This window comes from Hemibagrus wyckioides, linkage group LG26, assembly GCF_019097595.1.
Source record: "Hemibagrus wyckioides isolate EC202008001 linkage group LG26, SWU_Hwy_1.0, whole genome shotgun sequence".
NCBI lineage: Eukaryota > Metazoa > Chordata > Actinopteri > Siluriformes > Bagridae > Hemibagrus > Hemibagrus wyckioides.
The window spans coordinates 13,831,417-13,853,896 of record NC_080735.1 but is presented as its reverse complement, the minus strand read 5'-3'; the positions used below and the strand labels follow the sequence as shown (position 1 = coordinate 13,853,896).

The following is a 22,480-nucleotide window of genomic DNA, read 5'->3' as shown; positions in this document are numbered from 1 at the left end:
GGTGACTCTAAATGAACTTCTCCTCTGCAGCAGAGGTCAGTTTTGGTCTTGCTTTACTGGGATGGTCTTCATGTGAGCCAGTTTCATCATGGGGCTTGATGGGTTTTGCAAATGCACTTGACAATACTGTTCTTGCGAGAACTATTCCAGAACTGACTGTTTTTTGTTGTCGTTACATATGGATTACTTAAGTCCATGTGTGTTATTTCATAGTTTTGAAATCTCCAGTATTGTTCTAGAATGTAGAAAATAAATCCCTAAATTAAATGGTGTGCCCAAACTTTTGACTATATATATAATTATATATATATATATATATATAGTCCCAGCACCACCAAGCACCACTGTTGGGTAAATGAGCAAGACCCTTAACTCTCCCTGCTCCAGGGGCACTGTATCATAACTGCCCATGTGCTCTGACCCCAACTTCCTAGGCTGGGATATGTGAAGAAAACAATTCCACTGTACAGATCTGGGGGAAAAAAAGAGACCACTGCAAAATCATCAGTTTCTTATGTTTTTTTCTTCCAGGTTCATGTATTGGTGAGATGAACAGTTTTGTTTCATTTTTTTGTGAACTGCTGACAATATTTCTCCTAAATTCATAATATAACTATTGTTATTTTATGTTATTGTTATTGTTAAAATAACCCAAGATCATGCAGAGCTTTAATAACTCAAATAAAACAAAATGTAAACAAATTGTGTTAATGCTTTGGCTTAATAACATTAAGAGATCAGTATTTGGTGGAATACTGCATGCGTTTTGGCTCCATGCTCTCCACCAGTTTTTCACATTGCTGTTGGGGAACTTTATACCACTCTTTTTGCATAAAAGCAAACAGCTCAGCTTTGCTTGATGGTTTGTGACCATCCATCTTCCTCTTGATGACATTCCAGAGGTTTTCAATAGGGTTCACATCTGGAGATTGGGCAGTGGTGTCTTGTTTTTTCCCAGAGATGTAGTGTTGTGATGATAAAGGCTCTATACCCTCAGTTCTTCTTTTGACTCCCGAACAGCGAGAGGCGCTAAAGCGCAGTCCAGCTCTCCCATACCGATAAAATCAAGCGTAGAAGAAGCAAACCCGGAAGTGTCAATGCTGTGTTGTCATTTTCTTACGAAGATGTCTGGACACGATCACCTGTCCATCTGTTTGTGTGATTTAATCAGGTAATCTTTTAACTCTTTTAAACCTTAACTATAGAGGTACTTATACAGAAAAAAATAATTATAGAGTATGTAGTGGAAAATTCGGAAGGATGTGTCTAATTTAGCCGAAATAAGCTAGCCGTGTACTCGTTCTCGAGCCTGTGTAATGAATGAATTTTGGGCGTTTTAAACTTTTGTAGACAAAATGTCGTGTGTATGTTTGAAGCAGAGTTGGAGTGGATTGCACTGAAATGAGGCAGTGAGGCAGAAAGCAGTGATTTGCAATTTAAACAGCTTTAAAATGATCCTGATTTACAATAGCAATAGGCTGTGAGGACGAGGCTGTGAGGAAGAAGAAGAGGATGTGAGGAAGAGGCTGTGAGGAGGAGGAGGAGGAGGCTGTGAGGAAGAGGCTGTGAGGAAGAGGAGGCTGTGAGGAAGAGGAGGCTGTGAGGAGGAAGAGGATGTGAGGAGGAGGCTGTGAGGAAGAGGCTGTGAGGAGGAGGAGGCTGTGAGGAAGAGGCTGTGAGGAGGAGGCTGTGAGGAGGAAGAGGATGTGAGGAGGACGAGGCTGTGAGGAGGAAGAGGATGTGAGGAGGAGGAGGCTGTGAGGAGGAAGAGGATGTGAGGAGGAGGAGGCTGTGAGGAAGAGTCTGTGAGGAGGAAGAGTCTGTGAGGAGGAAGAGGCTGTGAGGAGGAAGAGGCTGTGAGGAGGAGGCTGTGAGGAGGAAGGGGCTGTGAGGAGGAAGGGGCTGTGAGGAAGAAGAGGATGTGAGGAGGAAGGGGCTGTGAGGAGGAAGGGGCTGTGAGGATGAAGAGGCTGTGAGGAAGAGACTGTGAGGAGGAAGAGGATGTGAGGAGGAAGGGGCTGTGAGGATGAAGAGGCTGTGAGGATGAAGAGGCTGTGAGGAAGAGACTGTGAGGAGGAGGCTGTGAGGAAGAGACTGTGAGGAGGAGGCTGTGAGGATGAAGAGGCTGTGAGGAGGAGGCTGTGAGGAGGAAGAGGATGTGAGGAGGAAGGGGCTGTGAGGAGGAAGGGGCTGTGAGGATGAAGAGGCTGTGAGGATGAAGAGGCTGTGAGGAAGAGGCTGTGAGGAGGAAGAGGATGTGAGGAGGAGGCTGTGAGGAGGAAGAGGATGTGAGGAGGAAGGGGCTGTGAGGAGGAAGGGGCTGTGAGGAAGAAGAGGATGTGAGGAGGAAGGGGCTGTGAGGAGGAAGGGGCTGTGAGGATGAAGAGGCTGTGAGGAAGAGACTGTGAGGAGGAAGAGGATGTGAGGAGGAAGGGGCTGTGAGGATGAAGAGGCTGTGAGGATGAAGAGGCTGTGAGGAAGAGACTGTGAGGAGGAGGCTGTGAGGAAGAGACTGTGAGGAGGAGGCTGTGAGGATGAAGGGGCTGTGAGGAGGAAGGTTCTGTGAGGATGAAGAGGCTGTGAGGAAGAGTCTGTGAGGAGGAGGCTGCTATAGTGAATTCACCCAGGCATATTTCTATCAGTATTCCTCAATCATCACTTGCTCAGAAATGCCTAGGGGCTGACTTTCCTGACGAGCTTTCCTTACCATCATATACACTATATTGCCAAAAGTTTTGGGACACCCCTCCAAATCACTGAATTCAGGTGTTGTTTTTCAGGGGTTGGTCTCGGCCCCTTAGTTCCAGTGAAAGGAACTCTTAATGCTTCAGCATACCAAGACATTTTGGACAATTTCATGCTCCTAACTTTGTGGGAACAGTTTGGGGATGACCGCTTTCTGTTCCAACATGACTGTACACCAGTGACCAAAGCAAGGTCCATAAAGACATGGATGAGTGAGTTTGGTGTGGAGGAACTTCACAGAGTTTTGACCTCAACCTGATAGAACCCCTTTGGGATGAATTAGAGCGGAGACTGAGAGCCAGACCTTCTCGTCCAACATCAGTGCCTGACCTCACAAATGCACTTCTAGAGCAGTGGTCAAAAATTCCCATAAACACACTCCTAAACCTTGTGGAAAGCCTTCCCAGAAGAGTTGAAGCTGTTATAGCTGTAAAGGGTGGGCCGACGCCATATTACATTCATGTGCATGTAAAGGCAGACGTCCCAGTTTTGGCCCGGCTCACAGTCTCCGCTCTAATTCATCCATAAGGTGTTCTATCAGGTTGAGGTCAGGACTCTGTGCAGGCCAGTCAAGTTCCTCCACACCAAACTCTCTCATCCATGTCTTTATGGACCTTGCTTTTTCAACCCCTGAAAAACAACACCTGAATTCAGTGATTTGGAGGGGTGTCCCAAAACTTTTGCCAATATAGTGTACATCGTCCATTTGAGGTTCTGATTGTATTCTTATGGATTTAAAAGAGTCTTCCTTGCTTGAGTTGAGAGTTTTGGGTGCTGGTTTAAGCAAAATTGAGAGGAAATGACACTGAGAGGTCAGACTGCATTTTTTGTGATCCCAAATGAATAGCAGTGAACTTTATTTACAAGATCCATCAGAGCACAAAAGGTCGACTCTTGCAAAATGTAATAATTTCATTGATGTTCCTGCAGCTGGACTATAATTTTATTTTTGCATTAATGGATATTTATTATAGAGCCACTGATTGTAAGTCAAAATTTCTTCCTTCCCTGCCGTGTGTTTGATGCAGGTTGTTGTGGTCACTGCTCTTGCCATGCTTCTACCTCTGTCTCTTCCTGACGGGAGTGCTTTTCCTGTTAATCGCTGGGATTCGTGCTTGGCTTCAGTCCAGGAGGAAAGCGCGTCGAGCTCAAGATGGACGACCCGCTGTCGCCTTCTTCCACCCGTATTGTAATGCAGGAGGTGGAGGAGAGAGAGTGCTCTGGTGTGCCATTAGAGCCCTGCAGAACAGGTATGTACCAAAGAGAAAACTGCAGTCTCAAATGACCATCCAAGAGTGAAGTGAACACGGTGAACACAGTGTGCTTTACTGTTTACACATCTCACTGCTAGAATCTGAGTTAGTGCCTCTGATAGATGCTTGAGGGTCTTAAGGCCAATTTCTTAACATCTTGTGAGTCGATTTGGATGAACTGTCTCCAGATGAGAGATATCGACCTCCAGTCTTCCAGTGATTTGGTTCATTAGTTCATTAGCAGATTGTTTGTGCATAAAAATGAACCGCTGATCATCCAGGACTGGAATTATGGAACCAAGCTTTAGAAGCAAGTTGATATCAATCTATAACTAGCTGTATAGATTTCGTGTTTAGTAAACTGGACCGTTTACCGTTTCAGTAATACTTAGAATTGTATGTTGGAGTATAGTATTTGAGACAAAGCAAACATTATTTCAGGGACAAATCCATGCAGTGAGTGCTGATCCAGGCTCAGGTTTCGGCCCTGTGTATCACTGTAATGCGTACAGGCCGAGCTGATCCCAGATCAGTAAGTCTAGACTGTCCAGTTGCTTTAGAGACATTGACCTAGAGAGACCTATACCTACGCTGGAATGAACGAGATAGTTCAGCCAAAAACCTGCCCGGTTTTCCCCTTTACCCTAAATATCAGCCAACACGAGACTGATGCTGGGTTGTTTTTAAGCTTAGCTTTAGACCTGTGAATCTTGTCTAAAACACATCCATTGTGTTATATAATAATCCTATATCTCTTTACTGCAGGTACTCAGATGTGGATTTTGTCATATATACAGGCGATCAAGGTGTTACGGGCGAGCAGATTGTGGACGGAGCTCGACGCCGCTTTAACATCCGCCTGCCACGTCCAGTCCGCTTTATATTCCTAAAACATCGTTTTTTTGTAGAGGCTAGTCTTTACCCCCACTTCACCTTGCTGGGGCAGAGCATCGGCTCACTTTTCCTGGGCTGGGAGGCACTCACGGCTTTTACTCCTGATCTCTACATCGACTCCATGGGCTACGCTTTCACGCTGCCCATCTTCCGTTACCTGGGTGGATGCAGAGTGGCCAGCTATGTGCACTACCCCACCATCAGCACAGACATGCTGTCAGTGGTCCGTGACCGAAACCCAAGGTACTCCAGTTCTGACAGATCTGTGATATAAAGAAAAGTAAAAATCTACCCTGATCGATCCTGGTTTAATCATTATGATGTAAATCTGCCATTTTTCCCTGATTAGGTTCAACAACGCAGACTACATCAGTAATAACCCTATTCTGAGTGCCATTAAGGTGGTGTATTACTGCGCCTTTGCCCTGCTATACGGTCTCGCCGGCTCCTGCAGTGACGTGATCATGGTCAACTCCACCTGGACGCTGGGTCACATCCTGGCACTGTGGCGCGCCCCGAATCGCACCAACGTCATCTACCCTCCCTGCGACGTCCAGGCTTTCCTTGACGTCCCCCTGGACGAAGAAGAGGACAAAGACAGAGATCAGAAACGCCACTCCATAGTATCAGTGGCCCAGTTTCGACCGGAGAAGGACCATCGGCTGCAGGTCAGAGCCTTCCAGAAATTTTTGGACAGGCGTGGGGAGCAGCCCGGCAGGAGGGAGATGGTGAAGCTGGTGCTGATTGGTGGATGCCGCAATCAGGAAGATGAGGACAGGGTGCTGATGCTGAGGGGGCTGTGCCAGGAGCTAGGCGTGGCCGATAGGGTGGAGTTTAAACTGAATATCCCATTTGAGGAGCTGAAGAAGGAGTTAGTGGATGCTACGATCGGCCTGCACACCATGTGGAACGAACATTTTGGCATCGGTGAGAACATTAATAGCATTGTTAGAAACAAGTGTGTGTGTATTTATGCTTTCTAATTGGATACACTCATTGTTCATGAAAATGCTTTTTTTAAGCTGCTTATATGAGCAAAATAAAGGTAGCATTACAGTGGACATGAAGAAAAATGACTGGAAATATTAACCTTTCCTGCAGATATAATATGTTTGGTAAATACTATGAAAGTACAGAATATAAACTGTATTTTCACTTAACTGCAAATCAGCTGGGTCCTGCTGTATTGGGAGACTTTAACAGTCCAAATGTTTTGTTCTGTACCATAACATTATGACCACTGACAGGTGAAGTGAATAAGACTGATGATCTCCTCATCATGGCACCTGTTAGTGGGTGGGATATATTAGGCAGCAAGTAAATTGTGATGGCTAGACCACTGGATCAGAGCATCTCCAAAACTGCAGCTCTTGTGGAGGTGTTCCCGGTCTGCAGTGGTCAGTATCTATTAAAACTATCATTTAAGTCCTGTAAAGGATCTGCTGCTAACATCTTGGTGCCAGATACCACAGCACACCTTCAGGGATCTAGTGGAGCCCATGCCTCGATGGGTCAGGGCTGTTTTGGCAGCAAGTGGGACACTAACAGAATATTAGGCAGGTGGTCATAATGTTATGTCTGATCGGTGTACATCTATAGTCTAAGTTATCTTTCTTTAGGTTAATGTGTTTATAATCCCATTATAAATGATCACGTGATGAATTTTGTGTTAAAATATGCAGCTATGTCTAATTTTTAAATATAGTTCAATTTTGGATTCTGTAAATAGTAAATGAAGCTTGTGGACAGTTCGTTTGGTTGGTTATTTTTATCTGTGGAATGTGGAAAGATAAATATACTCTGAATGGTCTTTACATGTGAGCTCCTATTAGAAGTTTTCTCATTCCTCTTCTTCCTCTCTCTTTTTCTCTCTCTCTCTCAGGTGTGGTTGAGTGCATGGCTGCTGGGACGGTGATCCTGGCCCACAAGTCTGGTGGTCCTAAGCTAGATATCGTGGTGCCATATGATGGTGGCATCACAGGTTTCCTGGCTGATGATGAAGAGAGTTACGCTGATGCCATGGAGCGGATTTTCGCCATGACGCCTGCAGCGCGGCTGGAGATCCGGCGCCGGGCGCGGCAGTCGGTCAGCCGCTTCTCTGACCGGGAGTTTGAGGCATCCTTCTTGGCAGCTGTGGAACCTTTGATGGGCACTTTGGAGAGATGAAGTTTGTGAAGGGAAGACAGGAGGTTAAAAGCTCATTACTACTGAGTTAGAGTTAGTTCAGGCCTTGCAGAAGATTCTTGTGTATATATAAAAAAATCATGTAGATTTTGGTGTCTTTAGAGATGCTTTGTGGTTAAACACAAGAGCTGCAGTATTTATAATGTGTGCTTGACCTTCCTAGCTCACAAAACCCACTTTCATAACTTGACTCTAAAAGATAAGCTGATTTCATCTGATCCAAGACCGACCTCGAATAAGAGATAAAAAATACATTAAAAAAACCTGCCCTCTGATCAGCTGTAAAGGGAATGTGTCCAGCACACTTGGCAAGATGAAGCCGATGTGACTAGAGTCCAGTGAGCAAACCGCAAACAAACAAACCGACTGTTTGGTTTGTTTCAAAACACAGTTCTGTCTCTCTGTTTCTCACACGTTGCGTCTTCATGTTTATCTTCGTCTCGTTTCGTTTTGTCTCGTCTCTTGCCTGCCTCAGAGGCTGCCTTTCCAAAACGTCTGCTTTTCTCCTAAGTTAGACTTTTCTCTTAAGATGTGATGGTCAATATGCACCTTCTACTTTTTTATTTTGAAGTCTGATGGTGATAGATATTTTTGGGACAGTGTCAGAAGAAATGTATTTGCTTGATTCAAAAGTTTTATTTATGGGAATATTTACAATAAATGGTTGGAGGAAAATCTGACTGTTGGGTATTGTGTGATTTATCTCATTTTAAACAGGACAATAATTAGTTTCAGATAAGATTAATTTAATCGTATCTATCTATCTATCTATCTATCTATCTATCTATCTATCTATCTATCTATACTATACTATACTATACTATACTATACTATACTATACTATACTATATTGCCAAAAGTATTCGCTCACCTGCCTTGACTCGCATATGAACTTAAGTGACATCCCATTCCTAATCCATAGGGTTCAATATGATGTCGGTCCACCCTTTGCAGCTATAACAGCTTCAACTCTTCTGGGAAGGCTGTCCACAAGGTTTAGGAGTGTGTTTATGGGAATTTTTGACCATTCTTCCAGAAGCGCATTTGTGAGGTCACACACTGATGTTGGACGAGAAGGCCTGGCTCTCAGTCTCCGTTCTAATTCATCCCAAAGGTGTTCTAACGGGTTGAGGTCAGGACTCTGTGCAGGCCAGTCAAGTTCCTCCACACCAGACTCTGTCATCCATGTCTTTATGGACCTTGCTTTGTTCACTGGTGCACAGTCATGTTGGAAGAGGAAGGGGCCAGCTCCAAACTGTTCCCACAAAGTTGGGAGCATGGAATTGTCCAAAATGTCTTGGTATGCTGAAGCATTCAGAGTTCCTTTCACTGGAACTAAGGGGCCAAGCCCAGCTCCTGAAAAACAACCCCACACCATAATCCCCCCTCCACCAAACATTACACTTGGCACAATGCAGTCAGACAAGTACCGTTCTCCTGGCAACCGCCAAACCCAGACTCGTCCATCAGATCGCTAGATGGAGAAGCGCGATTCGTCACTCCAGAGAACGCGTCTCCACTGCTCTAGAGTCCAGTGGCGGCGTGCTTTACACCACTGCATCCGACGCTTTGCATTGCACTTGGTGATGTATGGCTTGGATGCAGCTGCTCGGCCATGGAAACCCATTCCATGAAGCTCTCTGCGCACTGTTCTTGAGCTCATCTGAAGGCCACATGAAGTTTGGAGGTCTGTAGCGATTGACTCTGCAGAAAGTTGGCGACCTCTTCGCACTATGCGCCTCAGCATCCGCTGACCCCGCTCCGTCAGTTTACGTGGCCTACCACTTCGTGGCTGAGTTGCTGTCGTTCCCAAACACTTCCATGTTCTTATAATACAGCTGACAGTTGACTGTGGAATATTTAGGAGCGAGGAAATTTCACGACTGGATTTGTTGCACAGGTGGCATCCTATCACAGTTCCACGCTGGAATTCACTGAGCTCCATTCTTTCACAAATGTTTGTAAAAACAGTCTGCATGCCTAGGTGCTTGATTTTATACACCTGTGGCCATGGAAGTGATTGGAACACCTGATTCTGATTATTTGGATGGGTGAGAGAATACTTTTGGCAACATAGTGTGTGTATATATATATATATATATATATATATATATATATATATATATATATATATATATAAAATCATCCCACAGTGGGAAAATTACTTATTAAATTAATTCATTCATTAATTCATATTTAGAATGCTTGTATAGAAAACTTTACAGTTTGGCAGCACTAAATTGTTTTTTAAAAATTATTATTATTATTTTTAGTTTTTCCTCTTAGCATTATGCAAGAACATTAAACTTTTTTATTTTTCTGATTGTTTTTTTTACTAGAACTTTATACATTGTAATATCAGATTGAGGTGGTAAAAAATTCTGACATGATTTATTTTAGTATTTTATTATTATTATTATTTTCATTCTTTCTTTTTTTTTTTTTTTTTTTTTAACATAAATTCGACCGTTTTAACAAGGTATAGGGTCCTTAATAAAACAATTGTTCACAAAAAAACAAGGTACAGGGTTATGTAGACTTTTTAGATAATTTCTTTAACAACAAAGTAAGCAACTGAACCAGGAAATATCCTACCAAATAATGTAAATAATCTTTTTCCAGTCCTACAAGGATCTACTGTATTAAATGCTGTACTACCTATAAACTCAGAAAGCTGTAAATGTTATAGATATTCCATACAGTTCTTTGCAAAACTCCAAAACAGAATTTGTATTTATTCCGTTACACAATAATCATTCCTATTATTCACGTTACACAATAATTCCCAATAGTCCAGTTATATAATAATGTTACCTCACTTCTTAAAGTAACCCATGTACCAGGTACTGGCTGTATTTACATAATCCAGTACAGTTAGCTCTAACACAGTTGGATAAACCTCTCCTTTTGTGCATCCATGGCCACAGATAAGGTCTCCGAGCCTGTATGGAACTCTACAAGCGTCTGGGATCTGGCCTCTACTGTCCACATCGTGCTTTTCCTAATGGAGCTAAAATTGTAAAACTGATCCTAGATCAGAGCTCTGTTGTGGTGATAAGACCAGCGCAATGAAGGCCTGTTCCAGGAAATATGGATCCTGATCCATGCAACCAGACAGAATAGAGAGAGAGAGAGGCCAAGTAAAACAGTGGCATACTGGGAAAAGGAGGATACAGGGTCTGATTCCAATAAAACAAGCACCCTATTCCCTTCTCCTAGGGAGACTGGCAAGAGAAATGAAGCAGGGTTGAGTAAACATCAGTGAGTGAATGGCAGAAAGCATAATTTATTTCATTTCATTAGAAATGTAACCCACAGTGGAAAAACAAATGGAAAAAAGTAAAGAATTAAATGTTATATGAATCAATATGGCTCGTCATGAGGGGAGTGGTTAGGGGAAGTGAGGTAGGGTGGAATTTTCCTGAAATAGAACGCAGTCGGAGGAGGGCTGTGGGGATTTAAGGGTAGCGGCGGGTGCTACAGGCTGCGAACTCCAGTTTGATTGGCAGATGAAGATGAGGAGCTGCGTTCTGCTGGTGCTGGTTCTCCACTGTCTGGGAGGTTTAGGTGAGTTATGTGTATGTGATTTATCTTATACACACATTTATGCTGGACCTGAATCAGATCATTCACTCGGAGATACAACTGATGTACAGGAATAAAGCAACAGTTTCAATATGAATACTGGTAAATTCATCCAGGTCCAAGACAATCAATCAATCAATCAATCAGTCAATCAGTCCATGACACTTTGATGAAGACCATTCCATTAGCACTCATAGTTTATAATCTAATCTGAGTACAAATCAAATGAAATAAGTAAGAACAGCAATAACTTTGCTTGCAGGTTTCAGCTGTTGGTAAAGAACCTCCAGCATTTTGTTTCCTCTCCTGAAAACCTGAAACGAAGGCCTGAGGCCAGCTATTTAAAGGCACTAAAGAAAACAAAAGAGCATGAGAGATATTAGAACTTCAAAATGAATAAATAAATAAATATGAATGCGCTCATCTTTTTTTAAACTGTTCTCATTCTATGGTCATTTCTGTATTGGAATCAAATATGAGTTTATCGTCTTAGGATCAGGATTATCCTCCTAAGACCTGAGCTGGCATTTCAGATTTCTTCTACCTTTTTGGGGTTAGGAGGAACCAATAAATATAATAACCAGATATTATCTTTGAACATGAAGCCACTTCTTTTGTGTACAACAGATTCCAGTTACAAAGAATTAAGTATTATGGTGCACACAACCAAAAATGGTACTTTCTTTAAGTATTTATAGTACAAGAAAAAAAAAAATTAGCCCACTATTATATAAAACATGTATAATAGATATAACAGATAATCTCAACCTATTTTTCAGTGTAGCTTCTAATGACAGATTTACCCAGATTTTCCCCCCATTTTCATCTCACAGGCCTTCCTCTGTTTGAACTGAGTTCTAAAGCAGACGAGGCGCTGAGGATGGCCCTGGATGAGATCAACGCTCGTTACGCTCGGCTTAACCTCTACAGGGTGTCCAAGGCTTCTGTCACAAGAGTAGGTGGAACTGCTGGTTATATTTTTTGGGGATGTTTGCGGTGACACTTCAGTCAAACCATTTTATTCAGACGTCTGTATCCTCTTCATCTTCTAGTCCTGCAACATCTCTAGCAATGTTTTCAAACACGAACAATGCAGAACTAAAACTAAAATTAAAATAAATATGAATTCTTCTGCCCGAAAAGGTATTCCTGTCTCTGACAGACCAAGTTATTCAGATATGGGTATTTATTTTAAATGACATTTTAATTTAAGAATGAATGAAAATGTTCAAGAACAAAATCAATTAAACAACTGCCCTTATATTTCCATTATTTTTTATTTTATTCTCTTATTACAAGAAAACATGTGACACATATGACACAGATTGAAAAAGTACTGGAATGTTCCTTCTAGCTTTTGTTCTCTGTCATTCAGTGCGGTTTACTGCAGATATCTAAATCCCCGTGTTAATATTTAGTGATCAATCCTTCAAGACTTCATGCACATCTACAGTGATATTATAAACCAAATAAGATGCATGACATGCTAAAAGCATGAAACATTTCTATAAAATCATTTGTTAAATAACATTCCTAAGCAAACACACACATGGGGTGTAGACGGCTTTGATGGATTTTACTGTTACTTGGTGCACTGATGCTTAAAAAGTGTGTGTGTCAGGAATTGCTGTATGTAATTGAACGTTTTTCTCCTTCACATTGCTCCAGGTTGTTCCATTGGGGACAAACACGTATGATATGATGCTGAAATTCGGGATAAGGGAGACGGAATGCCGTATAGGCTCTGGGATCGATCCTCAAGGCTGTGCGTACCGTAGAGGCTTCTTCGTGGTAAGCTTAAATGCGGCTCTTGGTATGGATCTTTCGATCAGGTTCTTACCTGCACTATTTGTGAGAAGAAAACTAAAACAGATCCCAGATCAGTCTTAAGAGGCACGTAACTTGGTGCCTTCGGTTTATATTTGTCATAATTTAGATGTTTGTCTGCAGACTGCAGTTCAGAAACCAACCTTTTCTTTCAGCTAATCTGAGAAAAGTGTTCCTTTCCAAAGAGTTTGTTAGCCAGTTAGCTAACAAGATGATTAACTTTTCAACTTGCAACATTGATAGCATGTTGTAGCTGGCTAGCATTAGCAGTGAAAATTGATCGAGCATTTATCATTTCTTTCAGGCTCGCTTAAGTTATATTCATCAGTGCTCAGAATCTTCACTACTAATGCTAGCCACCTAGCTAACACTGCTAAACAAACAGGATTTCTGAGAGGAATTTGATAACTAGCCAGCAATTTATTAACTGATTTAAAAAGACCCTCGCAGAGATCGTCGTGTTTTCTCAGGTCAGCTAGCTAGCAGTGAACATTCTGAGCATTTTAGGAATGACTTAAAACACATGAAACCAGTTAGATACTCTAACATACTCTAACACGCTAATTCATCTTTGTGAATGCTTACTAGCTAGCTAGTTAAACTGTTTTTAGAAATTGGTATTAATATATTTTACTGCTGATACTTAGCCATCCACACCTCTGAGTGCAAATAGAATTTAATTCAAATGTGGGTTTAATGACGTGACGACTATTCTCCAGTCTGCAGAAAGGACCGTCCTTAAAACTGGTTTCGGTTTCAGTCCTAAGTCTTTGTTCATTTCTTGTTTTGTACATTAGCATCATACTCGGAGGACAGAATGCAATATTCAGTGATGTATGCATTTACTTGTGTATAATGACTGAGAGCAAATGATAATATTCTACCCTTTAAAAAAAGAAAAGCAGAGCGATTTTAACAGGTTAACATTTCGCAAAGGGACAGACCTTGTAGTTGTGAAATGAAGAGTAGGGAAAATCCTCTGAACTCTTCCCCTAGTTAACCTCTATTTGGTGCCATGCCAACAGAGCCTCGTCCAAGCAAATTCAAAGAAACTGAAAGTTTGGAAGTACACATTCCGTGAAAGAACAAAAGTTTTAGCCCAGTTTACCTTGCGCTTGCATAATGCAGTAAAAAACCTGATTTCAACCTAATCTTTGTCCTTTTTCTCTTCATCCCTTTTGCCGTGTCCAGTTGGAGGCAGGCTGCCACCTCCGAACACGTTTGTCTGAGAGACTCACTAAGATTATTTTACTTAAATGCAGTCCGGCACAGAGTTCTAGCTCCGAGTCCAGTGAAGAGGTGAGTAAGAAGTGAAAGATGACTACACCGATCAGGCATAACATTATGACCACCTGCCTAATATTGTCTTGGTCCCCCTTTTGCTGCCAAAACAGCCCTGACTCCGTCCTGCACTGTGTATTCTGACACCTTTCTATCAGAACCAGCATTAACTTCTTCAGCAGTTTGAGCAACAGTAACTCGTCTGTTGGATCGGATCACACGGGTCAGCCTTCTCTCCCCATGTGCATCAATGAGCCTTGACTGCCGATGACCCTGTCTCCGGTTCACCACTGTTGGACCACTTTTGATAGATACTGACCACTGCAGACCGGGAACACCCCACAAGAGCTGCAGTTTTGGAGATGCTCTGATCCAGTGGTCTAGCCATCACAATTTGGTCCTTGTCAAACTCCCTCAAATCCTTACGCTTTTTTCCTGCTTCTAACACATCAACTTTGAGAACAAAATGTTCACTTGCTGCCTAATATATCCCACCCACTAACAGGGGCCATGATGAGGAGATCTTCAGTGTTATTCACTTCACAATGTTATGCTTGATCGGTGTATAATATACTATATACAAGAGATCTATGTATAAGCACGTTGAAGCCCTAATACCAAACACTGAGGTCTAAAATTCAACTAAAAATAAACTGGACGAATTCGTGGTTTCAGGTGTGGACCGGATGGCACTATGATCCAAATCGCCTTGGACGTAGAGGTACGAAAATTCATAAACATTCTTCCCCTGAGTGTGTTTGACACAGCATGCTCTAGTGTTGATAACCATCATTAACCAGAACAAGATCTCTAGAATATAGAGACAGTACATTCATGTTAATAAACGTTTGGTATAATAAACCTTAACCTATATTACAGACACTGTACCTCCGACTGTGATTCCAAGCTCTGATCCTGGACGCCGTGGCGACATCACCGTTCGTGAAGATTATATGAGCAACCATCTGGAATAACCACAGCCATCTTTTTTTTAAAACAGTAAAAAATGAGGAAAATATAAATACAGGCTCTGGAGATTTTTAAGACTGATTTTGTGTAGGTGCTATAAAGTTCTAGAGGTGCTAAATGAGATCCAAGATGATGACTTCAATGTTCACAAATTACTGCCATTAAAGACAAGAATTTATAGTGCTCCCATTGTTTAAGACTGGATAATTAACTTTAATAATTTAATGTTTACATCATCAAAAAAAACTTAAAAAGAAACATGATATTGTTGAATATTCAGTCTTCAAAAACACAGATGTCCTTTCCAAGTGGAATACATGGTTCTGTAAGGTAATACACATGTTTATACATATACGGCATGGTCATTTCGCATTCTGCTGCTCAGTTAGAGCTAGCGTGTTTGTCTGATTTTATGTTGTTAGCCAGCTCTGAGCATCGTTATTTCAGCTGGGATGTTGAAAAAAAAAAATCCCACTGGTAATTGAACCAAAACATTAAAACGATTCTGACATGCCTGTACAAGAAGGACTGTTCATTGACCGCTCCCTGCTAAAGAAGGAGACCGTAAGTAGCCTTCAGGTAGGAGGACACTGTTCCCAAGTTGCAGGACATGAACGACACATCAAGTCCATGGTATTATGAACAACTGTTACCAGGATGCCTGAATTCTTGGCATAAGACGGTGTGTGACCAGAAACAGACGATGAAAGCAGGCGATACTGTACAGTAAAATACTGAATTTCTGTGAATTGTGTAGATAATTCAGAAAAGTTCTTCATTTCACTTCATTTATATGACAGGATTATTTTGATGAATTGTCCCTTATTAAATATTTCCCATTTATTTTTTTCATTATTTTGTTTTTTGCACTGTTTTCGGTTTGCTACTTCATATCACTTTAAGAGGTTCCACAAACATCCTTGAAAATTCCCAAGCACCCCTAAAGAATGCTAAGCACATTCACCAGTATATTCGCCGGCAAAAGATTCTCGGTACAAAAACACAACATTTACTACTTTCTCAAACGATCATGGTCAACCCTTAACAACTTCATCCTAAAATAAAAAACATGTCTTCATATATTTAAATAAATGCATATAAAAAACAAAGGCAAAATTCATCCTTCCTGTGATTTCCCTATAATTCCTGACATTCAACTACCCCAAAACAAACCAGCTTTTGTATTCTTGATATTATTTTGCCCTTATGTCCATGCAGTACCAGTAGGTTGCAGAGATTTCCTTCATGTCATAGTTTGAAACTGAATGTGATCCAGAGTGCACCGATGCATATTAAAGCTGAGAGTAATTTTGCTCCCTCATCCACAGTCAAAGTTTGTTTAAAAGCCAGTTACACTGATTGCTATTTATCCACTTCCCTGTGTGAAGGATCAATAAGGAACATCCAAGGGTATTCCAGTACTCTCAGTTTGTCAGTTTGGTGCTGTTGTCCCGTTTAGGTGGGGCAGGAGGTGGGCCTCGCCTTATTGTTGCATAGCCAGAGATGTTGTTGGACATATACCCACTCCCACTAAGTCTCTGCTGGTCAAGAAGCTCTGGAGGAGGTGGAGGCAATACCATGTCATCCATGGTGGCCACAGGGTCCACCTTGGCTGCAGAGTTTCGCAAAGATTTGCGCTTCAGTGTCCGGTGCAAGTCCTCTAGAAAGTTTGGCTGAGAACTTCCCTTTGGGGAAGTCGGAGGTGCTGGCCCTCCCTGCAGAGGTGGGGGTGGAGGCTCAGGAGTATTGTTGCGCCGTATAGATGTAGCAGGTGCCGTCTTCTTCAGGGAATTCTTGCTCCAAGCAGGCTGGGGCTGGGGGTTCACCACAGCTACTTTTGGGGTGCCTGGTAGTGGTGGTGGAGGTGGGAGATTAGATATGTTTGGAGGTGGAGGAGGAGGAGGAGGAGGAGGAGGGGGAGGAGGAAAACTGTTATTCTCAGTTGGGGCATGAGAGGAAAAATGTGTGTTGGTCTGCTGATTTTGACTTACTCTGTTCTGCAAAGCCAGTGGTAGGTTGGCAAAGTTCAGCTTGCCAGGTTTAGGTGGTGCAGGTGGTCCAGCATAAGAGTCCTTGGAAGGAGACCCAGAAGATACTGGACCAGCAGACACTGAGCTGGGGCTGAACTTGCTCACTAGATTTCGACGGGACTCCTGGTATTCATCTGAAGAGTTGAACTTGACACTGGAGTTGCGTAGAGGGGTTGGCGGAGGCTTTTTGATCCCACCATAGGATCCAGAGGAAGCCTTCACTGGGGAACTTAACTGTGCAGGGGGCAGTGGAGGTGGAGGTGGAGGTGCTGGACCTGGGGGAGGTGGAGGAGGTGGACATGGGGCTGGTGGTGGTGGGAAAGTGAGTGTAGTATCTGGAGGTGGTGGTGGAAACTCAGGTGAACGCTGCTGTTGCTGAACTTGTCCTCCAGGTTGCCATTTTGGTTTAGTCTTAACTGCAGGTGCGGATAGCAGGGGTTTGTGACCCTCTACATGGTTGGCCACTATGGGAACAGCACCCGGAAACTGGCTGGCAATCTGTTTGACCAAAGATGATGTAGTGGAGGTCTGGTTTAAAGGAGGCATCGTCTTGGTGATGCTCTGCTGCTTGGGTAGTGTAGCTGGTGGATGGGTTTTAACTGGTGCAGGAGGAGGTGGAGGTGGTGGTGGAGGAGGAGGTGTTGGAGGACCTGGAAGAAGAGGAGCAACTGGAGACACCTGCATGGAGACGCCTGATGGTTTTGGTGCAGTTTGAGGTGGAAATCCTCCAAAGAAAGTTTTGGGCAATGCCCGAGGTGGCCCTGGGGCAGATGGTGGGGGAGGTGGAGGTGGTGGAGGGGGAGGTGGCGCTGGAGCAAAAGGCTGCTGAGGTGGGAGAGGAGGGGCAGGAGGAGTGGGGGGTGGTGGTGGTGGAGGAGGTGGAGGGGGTGGCGGTGACTGAGTTTGACTGCCTGGTGGAGACACATCCTTGGGTATGCTAGGGAACCTCTGGGCCAGAACGTGTTTGAGTCCATTAGATGTTAATGGATGTGGGGCTGGTTGAAGTGGGGGTGGCGGAGGCAGGCTGTTGGCTTGCAGTGGAGGTGGAGGAGGTGGAAAACCCTCAGACTGCAAGGGGGCTGGTGGTGGAGGTGGAGGAAAAAGCTTGGACTGGATAGATACTGGAGGTGGAGGAAGAGGGTGGGATTGAATAGGTGCTGGAGGTGGTGGTGGTGGTAAAGGTTGACACTGGATAGATGCTGGAGGTGGGGGGAAAGCATGAGACTGGATAGTTGCTGGAGGTGGAGGTGGCGGGAAAAAGTGGGATTGGACAGGTGCTGGAGGTGGAGGTGGAGGAAAAGAGTGGGCCTGCGTAGGTGCTGGAGGTGGAGGTGGAGGAAAAGAGTGGGCCTGCGTAGGTGCTGGAGGTGGAGGTGGAGGAAAAGAGTGAGCCTGCGTAGGTGCTGGAGGTGGAGGAAAAGAGTGAGCCTGCGTAGGTGCTGGAGGTGGAGGTGGGGGAAGAGGGTGAGACTGGATGGATACTTGAGGTGGAGGTGGTGGTAGAGGTTGGGACTGGGTCATTATTGGAGGTGGAGGTGGAAGAGGTTGGGATTTGATGGATGCTGGAGGTGGAGATGGCAGTGGTGGGGATGGTGGGGGTGGTGGGGAGAACAGAGACACAGTGGCTGGGCTTGGGGGGCCAAGTTTCAAGACAGCCATGGCTGAACCTGGAGCAGGCATGGGTGCTGGTGGAGGAGGAGGTGGTGGGGGTGGGACATTTGCTCCTGGTGGAATATTGTTCATGAGAGGCTTCAAAGGCTGAGAGGATGGTACTGGAAGCACCTGCTGTGCTTGGGGGTGTGGCTTAGAAGCCTGAGAGGCATTCTTCAGGCGGTTGATGGTGCTATATTTGGCAAATATATGAGGACCTGAGTAATGATGGAAACAGACAGGAGGAGGGGGTGGTGGAGGTGGTGGCGGTGGTGGTGGTTGAGGAGCTGGCAAGGTTTGGGGCAGAACTGGAGAGGGCAGGGGCAAAACTGGAGAAAGCTTGGATGGAGAAGGACATTGCTGGGACAGAACTGGAGAGGGCTGGGGTACCACTGGAGAGAGCTTGGGTGGAGCCGGAGCGGGCTGAGGAGGAGCTGGAGATGGCAGGGGTTGAACTGGAGCAGGCTGGGTAGGAGCCTGAACTGATGCTTGAGTCATGCTACCACAAGGATGTGAGGCTGACTGTGCATGTGGGTGTGGCACTGAATTTGACTGAGGCTGCACTTGCTGCTGTAAATGTACTGAGGCAGATGTATGCTGCTGCTGCTGTGCCAAATGGAGAGTGTTGAAGTGAGCATGGCTGGAGTGGCCACTATGGACACTGTGGATAGAGTGGCTTGAGCGTGTTGACTCTGGTCTTGTCTGAGGGGAAAAATATACAGACAAAAAAAAAAAATTCAATGGGATACACACCACAAGAACAAACAGAAAAATTTAAGTGCAGCAAAGAGGTGTTAGAACACAGTACACCAGACTGCTAAACTGTTTTTAGATCAAAACTCACCCTGGTACTCTCCTCCATCTGCGTGCCTCTCTTCCAGGCTTCAGAGAAGATGGAGCTGACCACGCTCTGTGAGCGGGCATGCGTGGACGAGGTGCCATCTGACACCCCGCTGTCCGTCTGACTGGAGTGGTTGGACTGCGACTCTACAAGGACATGCAATCATTATGATCCAGCAATACTGAGTCTTTACAAATCAAGTGGTTAACACTGTTTAAATACACTGACCGGGCATAACATTATGACCACCTGTCTAATATTGTGTTTGTCCCCCTTTTGCTGCCAAAACAGCCCTGACCCGTCATGCCCTGTGTATTCTGACAGCTTTTTTTTTTTTTTTTTTTATCAGAACCAGCATCTGTTGGATCGGATCACACGGGCCAGCCTTCTCTCCCCATGTGCATCAATGAGCCTTGGCCGCCCATGACCCTGTCACCGGTTCACCACTGTTCCTTCCTTGGACCACTTTTGATAGATACTGACCACTGCAGACCGGGAACACCCCACAAGAGATGCTCTGATCCAGTGGTCTAGCCATCACAATTTGGCCCTTGTCAGTCTCACTCAAATCTTTACGCTTGTCCATTTTTCCTGCTTCTAACACATCAACTATCCCACCCACTAACAGGTGCCATGATGAGGAGATCATCAGTCTTATTCACTTCACCTCTCACTGCTCATAATGTTATGCCTGATCGGTGCATATTATTAAGGTTTCTGTTAGATTTGCCGACCTTCCAGCTTCACAGTTACTTGTTTAAACTGTTAGCATGTTTAGGATCTTCACACTTTAGTCTTTTATAAAACAATCCAGCTTTAATCTCTACTGTAGTCATGAAGCATGTCAGGGTTGAGATAAAAAACCCTATGCATTGACGTCACCCTCCTATTTATATATGAATAATGTGAATGAACACAGATTCTATTAAGTCACACTGAGAGATGATGTTTGTAGGTGGCACACCAGGGTTGCTGACTGAGCTGGTGCCAGACTTGATGCTGGAGCTGGATAGAGAAGACCAGTCGTAGGCGGCCTCGGTGCGCTTCATAGCTTCCTGATAGTTCAGGTACAGCTGTTTCCCGTACTGCAGAAACACACGCACACAACTCTTATGAAGGATCATATACATTCTCTTCACATCTCGTAACCATGGTTAAAGTCTGCAGCAGTAATCTGCATGGATCTCGTTATATGTTAATGAGCTTAGTGGCAAATAGATCACCTTAGCAATGCGGATCCCGTTGACCCACTGGTGCAGGGTTCTGATATCATCGCAGCACAGATACTTGATGTATTGCGACTTCTTCTGAATCTGAGGATGCTGTGGAGACATTCCATGATTTGCAAACTATCTCTGATGAGGCGGTATCTACAGCTACCACCAGGGGGCAGCAACACGACTCTTTCACACCAATGCAAGCGTCAATACACACACACACACACACACACACACACACACACACAGCCAAAGGAGATGTGATGGCACTGCACCATAAATTACTCATTAATCAGAAATTCCACGGATGTTCCAGGGAGTGTAAATACATGAATACTGGTTCTGTGGAATATGATGTGCCATACAAAGTATAAATAATTTACTAAAGTTTCTTTCCGGGATAATTTTGTATAAGCATCGCTATTATTAGTCACAATACTGATGCTGCTCCCCCTCCCACCATATAATTCATATGAAAAGGATATGTTTACTCAAATGTAGCATTGCGTGGAAATTTATTATTCATCCCCTTTGAAAACCACCCCAAATGACTGATCCCCAAATTGGCATCAGCATGCTGGTATATCCACCTTAGTATTTAATTCTGCTTGAGTAGCAAAGCTATTGAAGGGCAGCCAATGCCAAGTGATCAAACATACTCATTAGAATAATAGGCAATGTCCATTAAGGCAGTTCCTTGATTGGTCTGATCCAGCATCAGCAGTGCTCTTTATTTATTTTTATTAATTATTTTAGGTAGGCACTGGGGATTTTCTGTAAATGTATAAAATCTATTTAAAAAAACGTTTGCCATGACTAACAGCTAAATGGTGCGATATCTGGCAAGCAAGCAGATGGCTCTGATATATGACAGTCCTGAGAGGGGAGCTGAAATGGAGGACTAATGGTATTACAACACACAGGATGTTTCGGTATCAAACCCTAGGGATCATTCACAGACGTCCATAGATTGATCTTAATGCCAAAGTACAGGATACTGGCAATGAATGAGGTTTCTAATACACACAAACACACCTTAAGGGCGAGGCAGTAGTCAGTAGGGGCTTTATACTTGCTCCGGTAGTCTTGTCCATAATAAACATTCACATGATCCAGTTGCAGGAAGCACACCAAGTCTTTAGAGGCCTGAAGGAGAAACAATAAAAAAAAAAATGATGTCACTCTCTTTTCTATTACTCCATTATAGTTATTAATTGGAATGAATGTAACGACACGCTCGGGACTCGTAAACGTATAAAATGCATTAAAGAAAAAACTAGACCCTGAAGTGATCTCAGAGTAAAGGTGAGGTAAGCATGGCTGTGTTTTTATGTATGTGTTTATAATCCCAAAGCGTTAAAGTAGACAGGCTTAGTAACAGGCAGCATATGTTTTACACTATGCTAAGTGGATCCATAAACAGGAAATACCACAGAGGAGCTCATTTGGTTCACTGTCCCTTACACACACACAGACACAGTGATTAAAAATGAGTATGTGATAAACTACACACACACACACACACACACACACACACACACACACACCTTGGCTTTGCCCTTAGGCACAAAGTAAATCCCAGACGCGCGTAGTAAGAAGTAGCGCTTCTTCCAGGACTTTTTCCCATCATCCTTCAGCCAGAGCACTCCTTCGATCTCGGGCACTGATACCGAGCCACCACAGAAACATTCCTATACAAACACATTCAATGTCATGCATTCAGAACCACCACAATCAGTGCATTAATAGAGTCAAGACCAGCGGATGGGTTTTGTTATGAGTCTGGTTCTTCTTTATAAACATAGAGAAGCATACAAATAAAACTGTGAATTGAAGAACAACAATGCAGTGCATTAATGAATGTTTGACAAATATGCAGTGTCTAAGGCACCCTCAGTGTGTTTTTTAATTAAATATACCATTTTTCCCTTGCTGATGCTTTCTGCATATTTTCTCAGGATCAAACCATGGAGCTGTGCTGTTCACGTCAGCCATTTTTAAGCC

The 22,480-nt window shown here is 43.7% G+C and overlaps 3 protein-coding genes across 8 annotated transcripts in view; 2 read left to right on the top strand and 1 right to left on the bottom strand.

Moving 5' to 3' along the window:
• The first annotated feature begins 1,016 nt into the window (after positions 1 to 1,016).
• On the top strand, positions 1,017 to 7,756 carry alg11 (ALG11 alpha-1,2-mannosyltransferase). Its single transcript, XM_058381158.1, has 5 exons — positions 1,017 to 1,171; positions 3,774 to 3,995; positions 4,764 to 5,135; positions 5,242 to 5,819; positions 6,775 to 7,756. The coding sequence occupies exons 1-5, from the start codon at positions 1,098 to 1,100 to the stop codon at positions 7,056 to 7,058; spliced, it is 1,530 nt and encodes a 509-aa protein (XP_058237141.1). The 5' UTR covers positions 1,017 to 1,097; the 3' UTR covers positions 7,059 to 7,756.
• A 2,732-nt stretch (positions 7,757 to 10,488) lies between these two features.
• spp2 (secreted phosphoprotein 2) lies at positions 10,489 to 14,785 on the top strand. The gene is made up of 6 exons (XM_058380122.1): positions 10,489 to 10,643; positions 11,495 to 11,616; positions 12,330 to 12,452; positions 13,680 to 13,787; positions 14,445 to 14,490; positions 14,649 to 14,785. Exons 1-6 carry the CDS (start codon positions 10,586 to 10,588, stop codon positions 14,741 to 14,743), a joined length of 552 nt encoding a protein of 183 aa, XP_058236105.1. The 5' UTR covers positions 10,489 to 10,585; the 3' UTR covers positions 14,744 to 14,785.
• raph1b (Ras association (RalGDS/AF-6) and pleckstrin homology domains 1b) overlaps positions 14,132 to 22,480 on the bottom strand; it is a 72,922-nt gene continuing 64,573 nt past the window's right edge. For 5 of the 6 annotated variants that reach the window (XM_058380115.1, XM_058380118.1, XM_058380119.1 and 2 more), the window contains 6 exons: positions 22,024 to 22,167; positions 21,512 to 21,622; positions 20,483 to 20,581; positions 20,224 to 20,344; positions 19,263 to 19,405; positions 14,132 to 19,120 (listed from right to left, as the gene is read on the bottom strand). In XM_058380115.1, coding sequence (XP_058236098.1) covers positions 16,163 to 19,120; positions 19,263 to 19,405; positions 20,224 to 20,344; positions 20,483 to 20,581; positions 21,512 to 21,622; positions 22,024 to 22,167 — 3,576 coding nt within the window. In that variant the 3' untranslated portion in view covers positions 14,132 to 16,162. The remainder of the gene's footprint in view (positions 19,121 to 19,262; positions 19,406 to 20,223; positions 20,345 to 20,482; positions 20,582 to 21,511; positions 21,623 to 22,023; positions 22,168 to 22,480) is intronic. The other variant, XM_058380120.1, reaches the window with a different exon arrangement.

Excerpts from the sequence above, each read along its gene's own strand:
- spp2 (XM_058380122.1), top strand. The coding sequence starts at position 10,586 with ATGAAGATGAGGAGCTGCGTTCTGCTGGTGCTGGTTCTCCACTGTCTG. Across the intron at positions 12,453-13,679 it reads ACCGTAGAGGCTTCTTCGTG|TTGGAGGCAGGCTGCCACCT; the intron begins GTAAGCTTAAAT and ends TGCCGTGTCCAG. Across the intron at positions 14,491-14,648 it reads AAATCGCCTTGGACGTAGAG|ACACTGTACCTCCGACTGTG; the intron begins GTACGAAAATTC and ends CCTATATTACAG.
- alg11 (XM_058381158.1), top strand. The coding sequence starts at position 1,098 with ATGCTGTGTTGTCATTTTCTTACGAAGATGTCTGGACACGATCACCTG. Across the intron at positions 3,996-4,763 it reads ATTAGAGCCCTGCAGAACAG|GTACTCAGATGTGGATTTTG; the intron begins GTATGTACCAAA and ends TCTTTACTGCAG. Across the intron at positions 5,136-5,241 it reads GTCCGTGACCGAAACCCAAG|GTTCAACAACGCAGACTACA; the intron begins GTACTCCAGTTC and ends TTCCCTGATTAG.